The sequence below is a fragment of the Labeo rohita genome, chromosome 22, assembly GCF_022985175.1.
Source record: "Labeo rohita strain BAU-BD-2019 chromosome 22, IGBB_LRoh.1.0, whole genome shotgun sequence".
In the NCBI taxonomy this organism is placed as follows: Eukaryota; Metazoa; Chordata; class Actinopteri; order Cypriniformes; family Cyprinidae; genus Labeo; species Labeo rohita.
In genome coordinates this window covers 31,833,312-31,849,024 of record NC_066890.1, presented here as the reverse complement: position 1 = coordinate 31,849,024, position 15,713 = coordinate 31,833,312, and the positions used below count along the sequence as shown (strand labels likewise).

At 36.6% G+C, this 15,713-nt stretch overlaps 2 protein-coding genes and 1 pseudogene across 8 annotated transcripts; 1 reads left to right on the top strand and 2 right to left on the bottom strand.

The window, feature by feature from the left end:
- The first annotated feature begins 498 nt into the window (after nt 1–498).
- On the top strand, nt 499–3,844 carry LOC127154022 (interferon-induced protein 44-like). 7 transcript variants are annotated; one of them, XM_051095394.1, is made up of 9 exons: nt 499–664; nt 752–788; nt 867–2,054; nt 2,204–2,258; nt 2,333–2,528; nt 2,616–2,768; nt 2,848–3,019; nt 3,100–3,200; nt 3,277–3,844. In XM_051095394.1, the coding sequence occupies exons 3-9, from the start codon at nt 1,520–1,522 to the stop codon at nt 3,445–3,447; spliced, it is 1,383 nt and encodes a 460-aa protein (XP_050951351.1). In that variant the 5' UTR covers nt 499–664; nt 752–788; nt 867–1,519; the 3' UTR covers nt 3,448–3,844. The 7 variants fall into 7 exon arrangements, with proteins under 7 accessions (XP_050951351.1, XP_050951352.1, XP_050951353.1 ...); XM_051095395.1 differs by having other exon boundaries at nt 499–788; nt 867–975; nt 1,511–2,054; XM_051095396.1 differs by lacking the exon at nt 752–788 and having other exon boundaries at nt 1,511–2,054.
- A 4,378-nt stretch (nt 3,845–8,222) lies between these two features.
- On the bottom strand, nt 8,223–9,739 carry LOC127153386 (interferon-induced protein 44-like; annotated as a pseudogene).
- Nucleotides 9,740–11,838: 2,099 nt separating this feature from the next.
- On the bottom strand, nt 11,839–15,713 carry LOC127154026 (interferon-induced protein 44-like). The gene is made up of 8 exons (XM_051095401.1): nt 15,646–15,713; nt 13,642–14,123; nt 13,482–13,536; nt 13,211–13,406; nt 12,942–13,094; nt 12,684–12,855; nt 12,494–12,594; nt 11,839–12,416 (listed from the first exon to the last, which is right to left on the bottom strand). The coding sequence occupies exons 1-8, from the start codon at nt 15,666–15,668 to the stop codon at nt 12,231–12,233; spliced, it is 1,368 nt and encodes a 455-aa protein (XP_050951358.1). The 5' UTR covers nt 15,669–15,713; the 3' UTR covers nt 11,839–12,230.

Here is a 15,713-nt window from a genome sequence, read left to right as displayed (position 1 = left end):
TGCTTAACTTCTGATTTCAAAATGAAAAACAATGCATGGTTTATAATCACCAAACTTGCATTTATGTATACTAAACTTCGCCAGCAAAAGTAACAGATTAATCAAATAATCCTCCTTATGGAATGACATGTCGTAAGTGAAACAAACAAAACATTTTCAAAACAAAGTTGAAAGCTGGGCATGATATGATCTCTAACAAATGAGTAGAAATCCGACCAAAAATCGACTAAGGACAACTCTAAAATAAATGAAAAAACGTTTCTGTGTGCAGACCACAAAGTGTGCAGCTGTATCAATATCACAGTTAAATCTGTTTGCAAGGAAATAGTTACAGGGATAGTATTTATTTAAATTTATTTTACTTTATTTGTGACTAAATATTTATGAGGTAGTTTCCAGATTTTATGTCATATCAAACCATCAACACAGCTATTCCAGAAAGTTATAATAGGAGGTCTAGAGACAACACCCCTTTAAAAAACCCGAACCTGCCGATTATTGTGCTTAACAGAGGAAGAAGAAAAACAAACTCGACCAACAGCAGTGTCAACAGGATCTAAAGACTGCAGAGAAGATTGGGGACATGTTTCCGAGTTCGTGTGCATCCAGTGGGACTCCGACACATCTTGCTCTCATTGTCGGACGGTAAACGGAGTGAAACACAGTAAGTGAAACGAACTCAGGGCGCTGTCTCTGTATTAAGGGATAAAAAAGCGCTACATACTTATTCATACTCTAACGATTTTTTAAGGTTTGGTGTCAAAACAGTACCCCAATCTGGAGCTGACGTACCTATGTAAACAGAGAAATTATAGCTATATCCTTGTTTGTAGCGCGTGTGGGTCAATGTCGAAATGTAATTTCAGTTGTCATCTCTGACTGTGGTTATAAGGAAAAGACCAGCTTGAAATACTCTCGCAGGCTAATTTGTCATCTTGTGCGAAGAGCATTTCACCGTTTTACGCACTGTAAAAGGTAAGCTTCATAGTCTATATGTATATCAAAGGTAAATATTCAGTGTTACTGTTCCAGATTTTAACACAGTTTATTGGTCATGCTAAACACAAAAAAGTCCGTTTCTCAGATTGTGTTTAACTTTTAACAAATTGTTATTAAATTGCAGCGATGAAATTAAAGCCTGTTTTTAATAAGATATTAATTTAGTCATTTATTCTTTGTCGTACCTTTCAGTTTCAATTCTAGTTAAATGGTCTACTTTCTGAAAGGCGTCACTAGCCTTATGGTAAGGCTTGTTCATGTGGCTCCACCCTGACCCACTGCGCAATGTGACGTCGTAGTGACGTGACCCTGACCGACGGACCCAATATAGACATGATCTGCACGTCTATCCGACGTCCAATGTTTAGTGGGGAGCTTCATCTGCCACGTTAGAAAATAATGTTAACATCGAAATGTTACAATGTTTAAAAAAAGCAACAACAAAGAAAATTAAATTTGTATTTTTTGCGTACCTAAAAGATCTTTAATTCATATCTGTGTTTTTGTCTAGGCGTAAAAGATGCATACAATGCTGCCAAATATTCTCAGCATGGCTCTACTCACTTCTAATTTAACAGAAAAGCAAAGAAAGCAGCTCTGTGGCTTAATGGGGAATGTAAAACTCACTCTTCTCTACAAAGCTTCAGTTCATGGATATCAAGCTTCTGCCTTCCATCAGCGATGTGACCGTCAGGGTCCCACTTTACTTGTAGCCTACAACCGTTCAGGCTACACGTTTGGTGGATACACTAGTGTAGATTATGCTCAAAGTGGGCAACAGATTACTGATGAGACGTCTTTCATGTTCAGTTTTCAAGGAGGAGCCCCTGTTCGCTTCAACTGTAGCAGTGACTGTTATGCACGTTATGATGATGCTGGAGGGCCCAACTTTGGTGAACAATTCTACTTTTGTTACAACAACCAACCAGTTGTGTATGATCAAGGAAGAGATTTATATTTTAGAGCAAGGGTTAAAGCATTCAATTTTCATCCTGCCACACTATATGGGAATGATACTCAGCTAAGTGAATGCGAGGTGTACAAAGTGGAACAAAGTAAGTCAATTATCAAAAAACAATGTTACTGTCACTTACTGTAGTTGTGTATAGTAAATTATTTACATCTATTAGTTTGTTCTTTTGAAATGTACTGCTATTAACGTCACCGTCAAGCTGTGTAATAAAACTTTTTTTTAAAAATCCAGTTCCTCAGATCAGTGCCAAAATAAAGCCATGGAGGAACGTTCTGTGGACAGCTAAGTAAGTTTTCACTTAATTTTGGTTCTGATTTCAAAGAGTATTGTACAAAAATAGAATTGTGATCTCTGTTGTAGACGAAGGGCAGAGCTCATGGACATGATCAGGAAATATAAACCCATAATGACGTCTGTGAGTCAAATCAGAATCCTAATGATCGGTCCTGTAGGTGCTGGAAAATCCAGTTTCTTCAACTCCATCAACTCCATCTTCATGGGCCGCATTACCAGCAAAGCCATGTCAGGATCTGCAGGCACTAGTCTCACCACACAGGTACGGATTCAGTGAGATTATAGTAGAGCTCAAGGAACGTCTCTGGATGACTTGAGCTCTTGATGTGATTCTCTTCTTGGTTGGTAGTTTCGCACATATCCAGTGAAAGATGGTCGTGAGGGAAAGCCATTGCCATTTGTGTTGTGTGACACCATGGGACTGGAGGAGCAATCAGGTGCAGGACTGGATATTGAGGACATCAGCAGCATTCTTCAAGGTCACATACCAGACCGCTATAAAGTAAGTGCACTCATCTCCAAAATGAATGAAGGTTGAAGTAAGAATGATGTTTGTTTCATGCTAAATCCTCTTGATTCAGTTCAACCCCACCTCAACGTTTCAACCCAATGAGCAAAAGGCCTCCAGACCTGCATCTCTACAGGAGAAGATCCACTGTGTGGTGTACGTGATAGACACCACCAAAATCTCCCTCATGTCTGACAAACTACAGGAAAAACTCACCACCATACGCAGAAAAGTCAACTCACTTGGTAAGTAAGGTAACAGCACTTTTAGATGCATCAAAGATTAATTATAATCTAGAGACTAACACATTATTTTCACATTTCAGCCATTCCCCAGATGGTTTTGATGACAAAAGTAGATGAAGCATGTCCTGAGGTGGAGAAAGATCTTCAAAGCCTTTATGTCAGCTCCTACATCAAGTCAAAGGTGAGACGTGGTCACATGATCACATGGTCTGTTTCTACAGGACTGAGATGTTGAGTGAGATGTTTTGTCTGTGCAGGTTCAGGAGGTGAGCTCTCGGTTGGGTGTGCCGGTGTCTTGTGTGTTACCGGTGAAGAACTACAGTCAGGAGCTGGAGCTGGAGCTCAACTGTGACGTCCTGCTGCTCACTGCTCTACAGCAGATGCTCAACTTCGCAGACGACTATCTGGATGATGTTGGTCCTATGTAGGACAGTTTAATAAAGTGCTACTAGTACAGTTTTATCTCCCTTTGTAGCTTATCATTTTATCTCTGTATAGAATATACTATTTATACTCTGCTATTAACAGTTTATAATCTACTGTTTGAGGGATAATGTATATATATATATATATATATATATATATATATATATATATATATATAAAGTCAACTCTGACATACCCAAAAAGTCTTCATACAGTGGACTGCCAGTAAAATTGATAAAAAAAATTCGGACACTTCAACCTGACCATATTTTGTTTAGTTCTGTGTTTTTTCTTTGATTGCTAATATGACCTTCTTACACCACAGACTGAACAAAATTAAGCTTTGCTTGGTAATTGGCCAACAAAATATTGATAATTGTATAAATATTGTCATACTAACAGTTGTCTGAATTTTTGGTTGATTGTAATCCTTTACATATCTTTCTATAAAATTTTGGTTTGACTGTACAATATGACATCTTAAGATCTTATTCTGCTGTGTTTGTCTATTCTAGTTCTTACAGTATTATACCCATTCAAGAAAAGGAAATGCAAACAAAGTTGTTTCCTATCATTTGAACTTGCATTGTTGCTGTTGTTGCTTGTTACACTAGAATGACAAAAAAATTGGGTAACGCTTTAGATTACAACCCGCAAAGAACTACGTAAGTAAACTGAATTTACGGTGTATGTTTCTGTAATTATAGTGTACCTATAAAGAACGTACATGTAGGTATAAGGGAACAATATGTTATATTTGGTAATAGAGAGTAACAACCAGATATACAACCTGCACAGCACTGCGTAAGTAAACTAAAGTTACAGTGTATGTTTCGTATTTATATTGTACCTACGTGTAAGTATAAGGGAGCAATATGTTACGTTTGGGTAATAACGGGGTAGCAAACAGATATCCTACAAATAATTTACAATGGGATTACTTAAAAACTTAACAGGTACCTGTTCTATTAAATCGTACGTTTGGTGTATCTATACGTAAGATTTTTAAAATTGGGCTGTAAATTAAAGTGGCGATTGTTCCCCTCTTGTTCAACGAAGTTACAGGGTACAATACATATAACAACGCGACGTAAAATGTGGTTCTACAAAATGTACATTTATTTACATTTTTACAGACACTAAATGTACAATACTGACATATTTACATCATCTAAACATTTAACGTTTACTTAATATGAAATTATAACATTTCATTCTGTTCTGTGTGATTTCTGTTGCCAGCTCGTTTCCAAGAATAGGTCTACATAATGTTATCATGACTACACGGTAAACCCTTAAAATAGATAATATTTCTGCAATCGTTTAATCATTCATGTAATATTAACTTCGTTTGCCGTGGTGGAACACAAAGGCGTTTTCTCCAACATGATGTGACTAACAATAGAACCATAAAATACACCGAACACGCATCATAATTACAAATTAAACAATTTTATTTGTGTGCTGTAACCCAGATCTTCAGAATCCATACGATTTACGAGGACCAGAACCAAATTCAAGGCTTTGTCCGGCGATCTTCATCTCCATCTCTAGCAGCGAGTCCAGCAGCAACAGCCATAAACCCGTGCTAAAGTGCATTTTGCGACAGGAAAATCGGACGTTCATTGGCTCTCGTCTGCATTCGTCACAGATTACGACATGCCGTCTTTCTGGTGAGATGTGTTGGAATGACGCGCGGGCGCCTTCGAGGAGTGGATCAAGACAATAATCTGGATAATATTTTCAGCGATTAACAATTTAAATTCTGCTCTGATCCTACTGCACCTCAAACCTACTGTATTCCGCCAGAGAGGACTGCGGCTGCAAACGCATCGTTATTTGGATTACTTTTTTGTATGGCTGTTGACATTTTTGCAATAAATAAATGATTGTGATTGCACTTTCCTGTTTTTTATATTTTTATTACTGTTCAGTCATAGTTAACGTTAGGTTTAGAGGTAGAAGTGGGATTAGCGACTATAAATTTTTTTTTAGATATATTTTCAGATTGTGTGTTTATGTATTGTACCTACCCTGTAACTTCCTTGAACAAGGGGGGAACAATCGCCACTTTAATTTACAGCCCGCAGAGGGCACACTTACCCTGTAACTACATGGAACAAGAGTATAATTTCCCAGTAATTTTAAAAAGCTTGCGTATAGATACACCAAACTTACGATTTAATAGAACAGGTACCTGTTAAATTTTTAAGTAATTCCATTATAAATTATTTGTATATCTGTTTGCTACCCCGTTATTACCCAAACGTAACATATTGCTCCCTTATACTTACACGTAGGTACAATATAAATACGAAACATACACTGTAACTTTAGTTTACTTACGTAGTTCTTTGCGGGTTGTAATCTAAAGCGTTACCAAAAATTGTATAAGCATTAAAAGTGCTTCTTTCTGTGCTTCAAGTTTGTGTCTGCAAGATGAAAATAAAATTTAACAAAACTGATACTGATAGCATGTAGTTCATATGGTAACAATTTATTGTAACAACACTCAATTGACTGAATTTGTCGGGTGAAGGATAATCCACTTCTTACCTCCGAGACTATGTTACGATATGACCTTATTATTTTTAATAATAATAAATAGTGTCAGGCTTATCAGTATTGTTGATCACTGTTATGCTGATACTTTAATATTTACTGTTATATAGCCCAATTAGAGGAGTATAGAAAAGTTTATGAAAGTGTCACCGCAATACAATAGGAAAATATATAAATATGTATAGTATTTTTTATGTTACATTAATCAGTGTTTAGCACACCTTCCTAAGGAAAGGATATGGACCAGAAGACATTGCAATTACTACATGATATTAGACAGACTTATAGAAGTTCCAGATCTATATTTGTGCTCTTATTATTTTAGTTATTTTGCCTTTAATGTAAATAAACATGTGCAAACAATATACTTGCTCTTGTGAATTTATTTTTATGTTAATTACATTTACTTACCCACTGTATATAGCAGTATGCACATCAGTGTGTAAACAACAGCCATAGCAAGATTTGTGTCATCTTATTTACAGCATCATAGGGGATGTCGAAAATTCTGCTATAAATGCATGCATTGTTCGAGCTGTCTCACTTTAATACCATGTGGTTTGTATACATGTTGCAGCTGATTGGGCTGACATTTTTGACACACCCACCAAACAAGAGAAAACGTATCTCAAACCCCATTGCACACCGTTTCCAGGAAACATGTCATTCAACCCGGAAACCGTAGCAAAACGTTGGGCACTGGTTTGACCTTGAATGTGCTCCTACTAGCTCAGAGCGCTATCCGGTTTTCCAACCAACATCATAACGTTTTCTTAAAGGGGTCATTGGACGCCCATTTTCTACAAGTTGATATGATTCTTTAGGGTCTTAATGAAAAGTCTATAATATACTTTGGTTTAAAATTCTCAATGGTTGTGTAAAACAACACCCTTTTTACCTTGCCAAAATCAGCTCTGCAAAAATCATCTCACTCTGGTCGAGGCTGCTTTACATGCAAATGAGCTTTGCTCGCTCCGCCCCTCTCTTCTCTCTGTGGAGTGACGAGCCTGTTTAATTTAGCCGCATTTAGTGGGCGGACTATTACAGCTGATCTGAGGTAAGACGCTCATGTCAATCAACTATCGTGGGAGCGGCCTCTGTGGGGAAAAATAAGTGAAGAAGAAGAAAAATGACACAAAGACAGAGGTATTACATATGATGTAATGAATGATGATCTAGATTAGGTAAAAAAAAAAAAAAAAGTCTAAAGTCTACAAGTTTAAAATAGGGTAATAACAATGTCTGGAGTTCCAGAGATCTGAGATTTTTCGTGTCACATGATAACACGTTTTAATATTATTTTTACGCTATAGTTGTGTAGTTTTTGGGTATTTATGGTATTTTCAGTTTGAATTGGCTAATTTAGTAATGTTTGTATGTAACTGGGCCTATTAAAAATAGAAACATTTTTGTAAAGTTCACTTAAGGATGTACATTTCTCAGTTTAATTCGTGGTGATTACGTTAGAAAGGGCTAGTATAGTAGAATATTGCTGCCATCCACTGGAAACTGAACACTTTAAATTTATTTTTAAGATTAAACACTAACGTTACTGTATGCGAGTGAAGTGTTCAAACAAAACTGTATTAGTTTTGAGTTTCACTATCATCATCTTTTTTTAATGAGAAATTGTAACACCCAATAGTCACACATACTCCTCGATTTCTCTCTTCAGATGCACTTTTGAAATATTTAGCTATGCGTGTGTGAATGTTTGAACAAAATTATTATTGTTTGAACAAAATTATTTGGTTATATAATAAAAATTATTATATAACCAAAAGTTATTATTATAGTGGAATGGTTTGTGAGGCAAGGGGCGCCAGGTAAAATCTTGCCTAGGGCAGCAAACTGGCCAGGGCCGGCCCTGAGGATTTGCACTTGTGTCAAAATCATAGACTGGTCATGATTTGTTATAACTTTTGGCAGTCTATAGTACGCCAAATGTTTTTCCTGGTCCAACCAGTTAGTACAGCCCAAAACATGACAATAATTAACCATTTTCAGCAGCAATAATCAACAAAATATGCAGGTTTTCAGTGGCATTGTTTACATTAAGTGCCGCCAATATGGCTGATTGATGACGTGTTGTGAAAACAGTAGAGATACTTTAGCTTAATTAGTTAGGTTTCTGTAAAGCTTGTAAGTATACAAATAAACATGTCTGTTGTAGCGTGCATGTAAATGACCGTAGCTCAAGGTATTTATCTTTTGGTTATTCCAAACTTGTGTTCTGTTTATTTATTAGTTTTTTAAAAACATTTAAATAGAAATGTAAAATTATAAGCACTTAAGTAAATATTTTCTCTTAATTCTCTCTTACACAGTCCTGAAAGAAACTTTCAAGCTTCAAACACAGAATCAATAACAAAGCTTAACTTTATCAAAAGAAGCACTTCTTCATAATGCTAATGCAGATTTTAGCATCTAGTCCTAACACATCATTACTATAAACCTGGTCATGGCACAAGAATATTGCAACTACAAAAGCCAGAAACAATTATAATGTAATGTGCAGCTTAAATGATATATGAACTTTGTTGGCATTTCCCATAATTTTCTTAAATAGATATTTATGAAAGAACAATCACAATAAATAAATTGAAAGAACAAATGGAATAACAATCTTCTTGCTAATCAAGAGGTATAAATTCCATCTCTGCAACCCCTTATGGCCTAAATGCCATCAACATCATCCAGATAGTCGTCTGCGAAGTTGAGCATCTGCTGTAGAGCGGTGAGCAGCAGGACGTCACAGTTGAGCTCCAGCTCCAGCTCCTGACTGTAGTTCTTCACCGGTAACACACAAGACACCGGCACACCCAACCGAGAGCTCACCTCCTGAACCTGCACAGACAAAACAACATCTCACTCACTCTGAGTCCTGTAGAAACAGACCATGTGATCATGTGACCGCGTCTCACCTTTGACTTGATGTAGGAACTCTACATGACCCTTCTCTACATGAGGACATGCTTCATCTACTTTTGTCATCAGGATCATCTGGGGAATGCCTGAAATTGTGTAAATAACCAGCATTTTGCATAAGAGTTTACTTTTGGCTAATTTAGCCTTGAAATAAAGTTGTTAAATCACTTACCCAGTGAGTTTATTTCTCTGCGTATCACAGCAAGTTTCTCCTAGTTTGTCAGACATGAGGGAGATTTTGCTGGCGTCTATCACGTACACCACACAGTGGATCTTCTCCTGTAGAGATGTAGGTCTGGACATCTCATCAGGTTGAAACGGTGCCGTTTGTCCACTCTCTGACACAGCAAAGCAAAATCAGAGTATATGCGATTTTACCTTAAAATAAAAAGCTAAAATAGTCTAACTGTTACATGTCTCCTTGAGTTTCTGTTTATTGGACTGTTCTGTTTTGGTTTCTCCCATTGTCTCCCCCTGTTGTTCTGTTGTATTTGGTTTCTTCCTGATTATTGTGTTCACCTGTTCTTGTAATTAGTCACTCTTTATAAGTTGTTTGCTCCTGAGTTTCATTGTGTCGTTTTAATGTTAATTTTGATTGTGAGTTTCTTGTATCGCTGTTATGAGTAATTAAATACGTTGTTTGATTCATTTCTAGTTCCTCGAGTTTTCTCTCTGGCTCCTCATCTCACAGCAACCATAACACTAGTCTCGCGTAGCCAGACCTTCAGACTGACGGCTGAAGGTCTGGAATTCATAGCAGCTTTCTTTGGCCAAGGCCCGCCCATAAGGCCGTTTGACCGACATGTCAAACAACCAATCACAGTTCGTTTCGTTCAGCGTCACGTTTCGGGGCGTGGAAATGTCCCCACAACAACAGACCGGCGTGCAACAAGTCAGTCAGCATAGAAAATCAAAGAAGGAGAAGAAAACAAGCAGTAAGTCATTGATCTGTTCGTGCACGTATAACAACAATGGCGTCTGCATTACCACATCTGATCAAAACACCGAGTAAATCAGTAGGAAAGGTATGCAGACTTTGTTCAGAGACCTTCAAAGCATCTAAAACTAACAGGCTAAAATATCTCTTTTTGTCTCCACTAAGTGCCTCAAAAAAAAAAAACTCCTGGACATCTCTTAAAGAGTCTATGCCGTGAACCTCGCATACTTTTAAGAAACCTACGTTTAGCTGATCTTGATAAATGCTCATTGTCACTCATGTAAACACGACAGTTTTTCTTCTGCAATCACACGTCTGCGCTTTGTTTCCCGGCGGACCGCAAATAAACGCGACACTCGCGTCCCCCGGAAATCCGATAAAATTCAACCAATTAGATGACGACTTCGACATTCCTGAAGTGTTTCCAGTTAAGTGTACCATATGCATCAGACGTTTAGCCAACGTTCCGTGGGCGTGACGTCTGAGGCTGAGACTACCGTAACACTAACAAAGATGTTTTTTTTTTTTTAAATATAAGGTCCAGATATTTTTGTTCAACCACCTAGGTAGATTACATTTGATGGAATAGCCTAACAAAAGCATTTAAATAAAACATTAAACGTAGCCTAAATGCAACGTTCTCAAAAGTTAGTGTTGAGAAAATATCAGATGTTTAAAAGAATGGCTACTTTTAAAATGTATTTCACTACCGATTACAAAATACACGCTTTAAAAAGTAATTTATAACGTATTTCGTTAGATTAGTTAGGTTTTGTAACTTAGTAATACACTGGAGTACTAATAAGATACTGTCTGTAACGCAAAAGGTCCTCTAGAGAAAAATAACATTCACCAAACATAGGACCTAGGTGTTCCTCCAAACATTGTTTAACAACATCAGTTTTCCACAGTATTTCTTCAAGGAAAAAAACAGACAATCTTACAAAAATTTGTCTTTAGAGTGAAAAGACTGATCTAAAAATCATAGTCATTATCGGAAAAGTGTTAACTATGCAGAAGATGCTGGAAAACCAAAAGTGCAAAATGTGCAGAACCTAGATTTTCCCCCTGAAGAACAGCAAGCAGTTGAACTGCTCAGGGACAAGCAAGGGACTTATGAACTACTATCACAAAACACGAAAACTGTCATGGATCATCCAGGTAATGACACATGTACATTTTTGAATGGGGCAGCTTTTATAAATTCAGTCATTTCGTCTTGTGGGGTGTACGTAAACATGTTATGTGAAATAGGGACAGTGCTGAATAAAAAATGCAATTTTTATGATCCTTCTTAATTTAAATTCTTAATTTTGCATATCATATTCTGCAAGAGGTATGAAAGTTATGAGTAGTGTCTATAATAGCCTAAAACTAATAATACTGCTGCTGCTACTACTACTAGTCTACTAATAAGAATACCGAAAAAAACAGCCTACTCTGGAACACACCAATGAAGGTATTTAATTGGTCGGATCAGGTAGAAATTGCACCATATCTGTCTCTGTAAACCCTTGTATTTTGATTGTTAGGAAAAGTTAAAAGATTTATTTAAATAATATAAAAAATAGATTAATATAATGCAAAATCTGTATTAAGAACGATTTATGTTTTCGCTTGCTTCGTCAACGAATCATTCGGTCCGGTGTATGAACTGGATCATTAAGAAGATCCGATTCATAAGAACGAATCGTTCACGAATAGGACATCGCTAATCAGGAGAGGTCCGTCGCCCAACAACAACATTGCTTCAGGTGCATAAATATGTAATTTTGTGTGTGTATATATATATATATATATATATATATATGTATGTATGTATGTATGTATGTATGTAAAAAGTTATGTTTTTGTTTAATTATAAGTTTATTTTAAGTTTATATACTAATTATATTTCTATGTTAACTAGTCTATTTAAACAATCAGTGCTACATTATTTTTTACCTTATTGCCAAGCGTATAAAACAGTCAAACTTTATTAGTCCTCATACAGATCATAAAATCACAGGACATAATAACAAAAATGAAGAATTTACAATCCTGTAATATACACTATGATAGAAGCAAAAAAGTAAAAGTACAGAGAAATTACAGAAATTGAGTGAAAGTTCTAAAACCAAATAAAATATTAAGCATACAGTTACATCAGTACACTACTGATGTAAGTGTATGCTTAATATTAAAAATAAAAAGTAAACTTTTTTGTAGCTCAATGAAATTCTATACCATAAGAGTAGAGAATGTTTCTGCATAAAAGCAAATGACAGAGAATTTCTTTACGTTATGTAAATAAATCGCAATGCTTTCGATTTGGTCTTTTTCTGATCTGTTGTCAGCTGCAAGTACTGAGAAAGAACTTTATTTAGGGTTGCCCTCCAAAGAACGTATATCATCAAAATAGTCGTCTGCAAAGCGAAGCATCTGCTGTAGAGCGGTGAGCAGCAGGACGTCACAGTTGAGCTCCAGCTCCAGCTCCTGACTGTAGTTCTTCACCGGTAACACACAAGACACCGGCACACCCAACCGAGAGCTCACCTCCTGAACCTGCATAGACAAAACAACATCTCACTCACTCTCAGTCCTGTAGAAACAGACCATGTGATCATGTGACCACGTCTCACCTTTGACTTGATGTAGGAACTGAGATAAACACTTTGAAGATCTTTCTCCACCTTAGGACATGCTTCATCTACTTTGGTCATCAAGACGATCTGAGTAATGCCTGAAATTGTTGAGGTACATTTAAAGGCACGTCACATGTACAACCTACTTTGTATTAATTACAAGATCGGTGTAAATATGTTCACTCACCCAGTGAGTTCACTTTTCTGCGTATGGAAGCAAGTTTTTCTTGTAGTTTGCTGGACATGAGGGAGATTTTGGTGGTGTCTATCACGTACACCACACAGTGGATCTTCTCCTGTAGAGATGCAGGTCTGGAGGCCTTTTGCTCGTCAAGTTGAAACGGTGCCATGGGGTTGAACTGAATTGAGATTCATTGAAATTAAACATCAATTTTAATGATAAATATACATTTCCAAACCCAAAAACATGAACCTATGTACTTACTTTATAGCGGTCTGGTATGTGACCTTGAAGAATGCTGCTGATGTCCTCAATATCCAGTCCTGCACCTGATTGCTCCTCCAGTCCCATGGTGTCACACAACACAAATGGCAACGGCTTTCCCTCACGACCATCATTCACTGGATATGTGCGAAACTACCAGCAAACAGGAAATCACTGTGGGACGTTTGTTGTTCTTTGTTTAAAAAAAAAAAAAAAAAAAAAAAAAAAAAAAAAAAAAGAAGTCTTGAAGTCCTGGTTGAATTCTGTACCTGTACAGTTAAACTTGTGCCTGCAGATCCTGACATGGCTTTACTAGTCACATGACCAGTGAAGATGGAGTTGATGGAGTTAAAGAAACTGGATTTTCCAGCACCTACAGGACCAATCATTAGGATTCTGACTTGACTCACAGACGTCATCAGGGGTTTATGATTTTTGATCAATCCAATGAGCTCTGCTCTTCGTCTACAACACAGATCAGTTTCATTATTTCAGATTAGCACAAGAAATTAGCAAAAGAGAGATAAAGAAGAAACATACTCAGGTGTCCATAAAACATTCCTCCATGGTTTCTCCTCAACACTGACTTCAGGCTCTGGGAATTGTCAAACAAATATAGAATGTTTTAATGACACTAAATAAGTTATTCATTTTATAGAAAGTGGTAATGAAGTAGTAATAAAGCTGATGATTGACTTACCTTGTTCCACTTTATACACCTCACATTCAGTCAGCTGACCGTCATTCCCGTACATTGATGAGGTATTGATGTTGAATGCATGCCCTCCTTGATGATACACAACTGGTTGGTTGTTGTAGCAAAAGTACAACTGCTGACCAAAGTTGGGCCATTTAGCGTCATCATAACGTGCGTTATATCCACTGTTAACTTTGATGTAGTTAGAACTTCCACTTTTAAAGCTGAACAGGAAAGCTTCCTCATCTGTAATTTCCCGGCCACTTCGAGCATAATCTACACTGGTGTATCCACCAAAGACATAGCCTGAATTGTTGTAGGCTACAAGTAAAGTGGGACCCTGATTGTCACATCTCTGGTGGAAGGCAGAAGCTTGATATCCATGAACTGAAGCTTTGTAGAGAAGCGTCAGTTTCACACTCCCCAGTAAGGCACAGATCTTCTTCCTTTTCTCTTCTGATAATTTTGAAGTGAGGGGGTTCATGCTGAACTTCAAGCAAAGACAAAAAGAAATGGAAACAAATATAAAGAGCTTTTATGCACAAAAACATATACTAATTTTCACTTTGTTGTTATTTTATTTTTTATAGTTTAGTTAATCATTTATTAAGTTATCTTCTTGAATGTTTATTATTATTATTAATCCTAATCCTAATTTTTTGTATTGTTAGAAGTAACAATTTATTTTCTACACTAAAGTGCACAAAAGTTAACTCGGACTAACAGTGAACAATAGGCAACTTTAATTAATGTACATTTGTACATTAAAGAGGACCTATTACGCTAAATTTATTTTTGCATGGTGTTTGTACACAGCCACCCTACAATGGTAAAAATCCACCTGCTCCTTTTTTTAATCACAATAAATAATAGGCAGTGTCTCAGAACAAGCCATTTGCAGAATCTGTAAAATGTGACATCACATTTCACAGACCCCGTCCACGACTGTTGACGGACACTGCCGTATTAGCAGAGACCCCGCCCTGAGTGAGCTGCACACAGTTCGCCATGTTTATCTTCACACTAGAACATTTAAAAGCAGCATTCAAGTAAAAAATGTTTTCTTATTAAAGCTATAGAAGTTACTTATCCAACTGTCACTTAATACACAGATCTAATATAAACATGTGATTTCTTTCCCAGGTGTTTACCTTCACAGACATGACTGTGTTCTTGAAACTTCTGTGTGTTTTTAACATAAACTTGTGTGTATTTGACAGTTTAAGCGCAATAATAGTTTAGTACTCTCATGCCACTTTCTGTGCATCTGTTTCGGATGTGTGTGCTCAGAAAACCCTATCAGAAGTTTAAACTGATATGGCTTTAAGAAGCATGATTTCAGCACTATGGACATGAATATCAAAACCAAACAGATGTTTTTAGAAGAGTATCTGAGTTTTGAGCTGTAAAAGCACAGGAGGCAGGGAGCAGCATCTCACTTGCTTTTAAAGAGACATGCAGGAAAACAGTGTGTTTCTGCTTCCACTCAAAATAGGCATTTTCAAAACAATACAATAAATGATCTGTGGGTATTTTGAGCTGAAACTTCACAGACACATTCTGGGGACAGCTGGGACTTAGATTATGTAAAGAGTTGCATAACAGGTACCCTTTAAATAATACCTTTTAAACATTATAAGATGTATATGTTAACAGTAATTTTTAACATGATAGAGCTCAGTGTGTAGCCAGATGAACAAGCTTTGTGAGCAGTGTTTGCATTCAGCACTAATGGGCCATAGTGTCGCCCTGTCAGAAACTAGACCATTTCACGAGAATTGAAAATAAAACCAGTTTGACAAAGAATAAATGAATAAATTAATGAATAACACATGCTTTAATTTTTTAAATATTTGTTTATTTTAAGAGTTTTATATACGTATTTTAAGTGTTAAAAGTTAAATACTTAAGATCTGATAAACGACTTTTACTAAAACAATAGTATTAACATTACCAGTGATTATTTACCTTATGCTATATACTGTATATATTAAGTATGAAACCTACCATTTAGATGTATCTTTGTACATAAAATTCGTACACGATCAGGATTCATACACCAGCAGGATGTCAAG

Excerpts from the sequence above, each read along its gene's own strand:
- LOC127154022 (XM_051095396.1), top strand. The coding sequence starts at position 1,520 with ATGCATACAATGCTGCCAAATATTCTCAGCATGGCTCTACTCACTTCT. Across the intron at positions 2,769-2,847 it reads ACATACCAGACCGCTATAAA|TTCAACCCCACCTCAACGTT; the intron begins GTAAGTGCACTC and ends CTCTTGATTCAG. Across the intron at positions 3,201-3,276 it reads GCTCCTACATCAAGTCAAAG|GTTCAGGAGGTGAGCTCTCG; the intron begins GTGAGACGTGGT and ends TTGTCTGTGCAG.
- LOC127154026 (XM_051095401.1), bottom strand. The coding sequence starts at position 15,668 with ATGTACAAAGATACATCTAAATG. Across the intron at positions 13,537-13,641 it reads GGTGTATAAAGTGGAACAAG|AGCCTGAAGTCAGTGTTGAG; the intron begins GTAAGTCAATCA and ends GACAATTCCCAG. Across the intron at positions 12,417-12,493 it reads GTTCCTACATCAAGTCAAAG|GTTCAGGAGGTGAGCTCTCG; the intron begins GTGAGACGTGGT and ends TTGTCTATGCAG.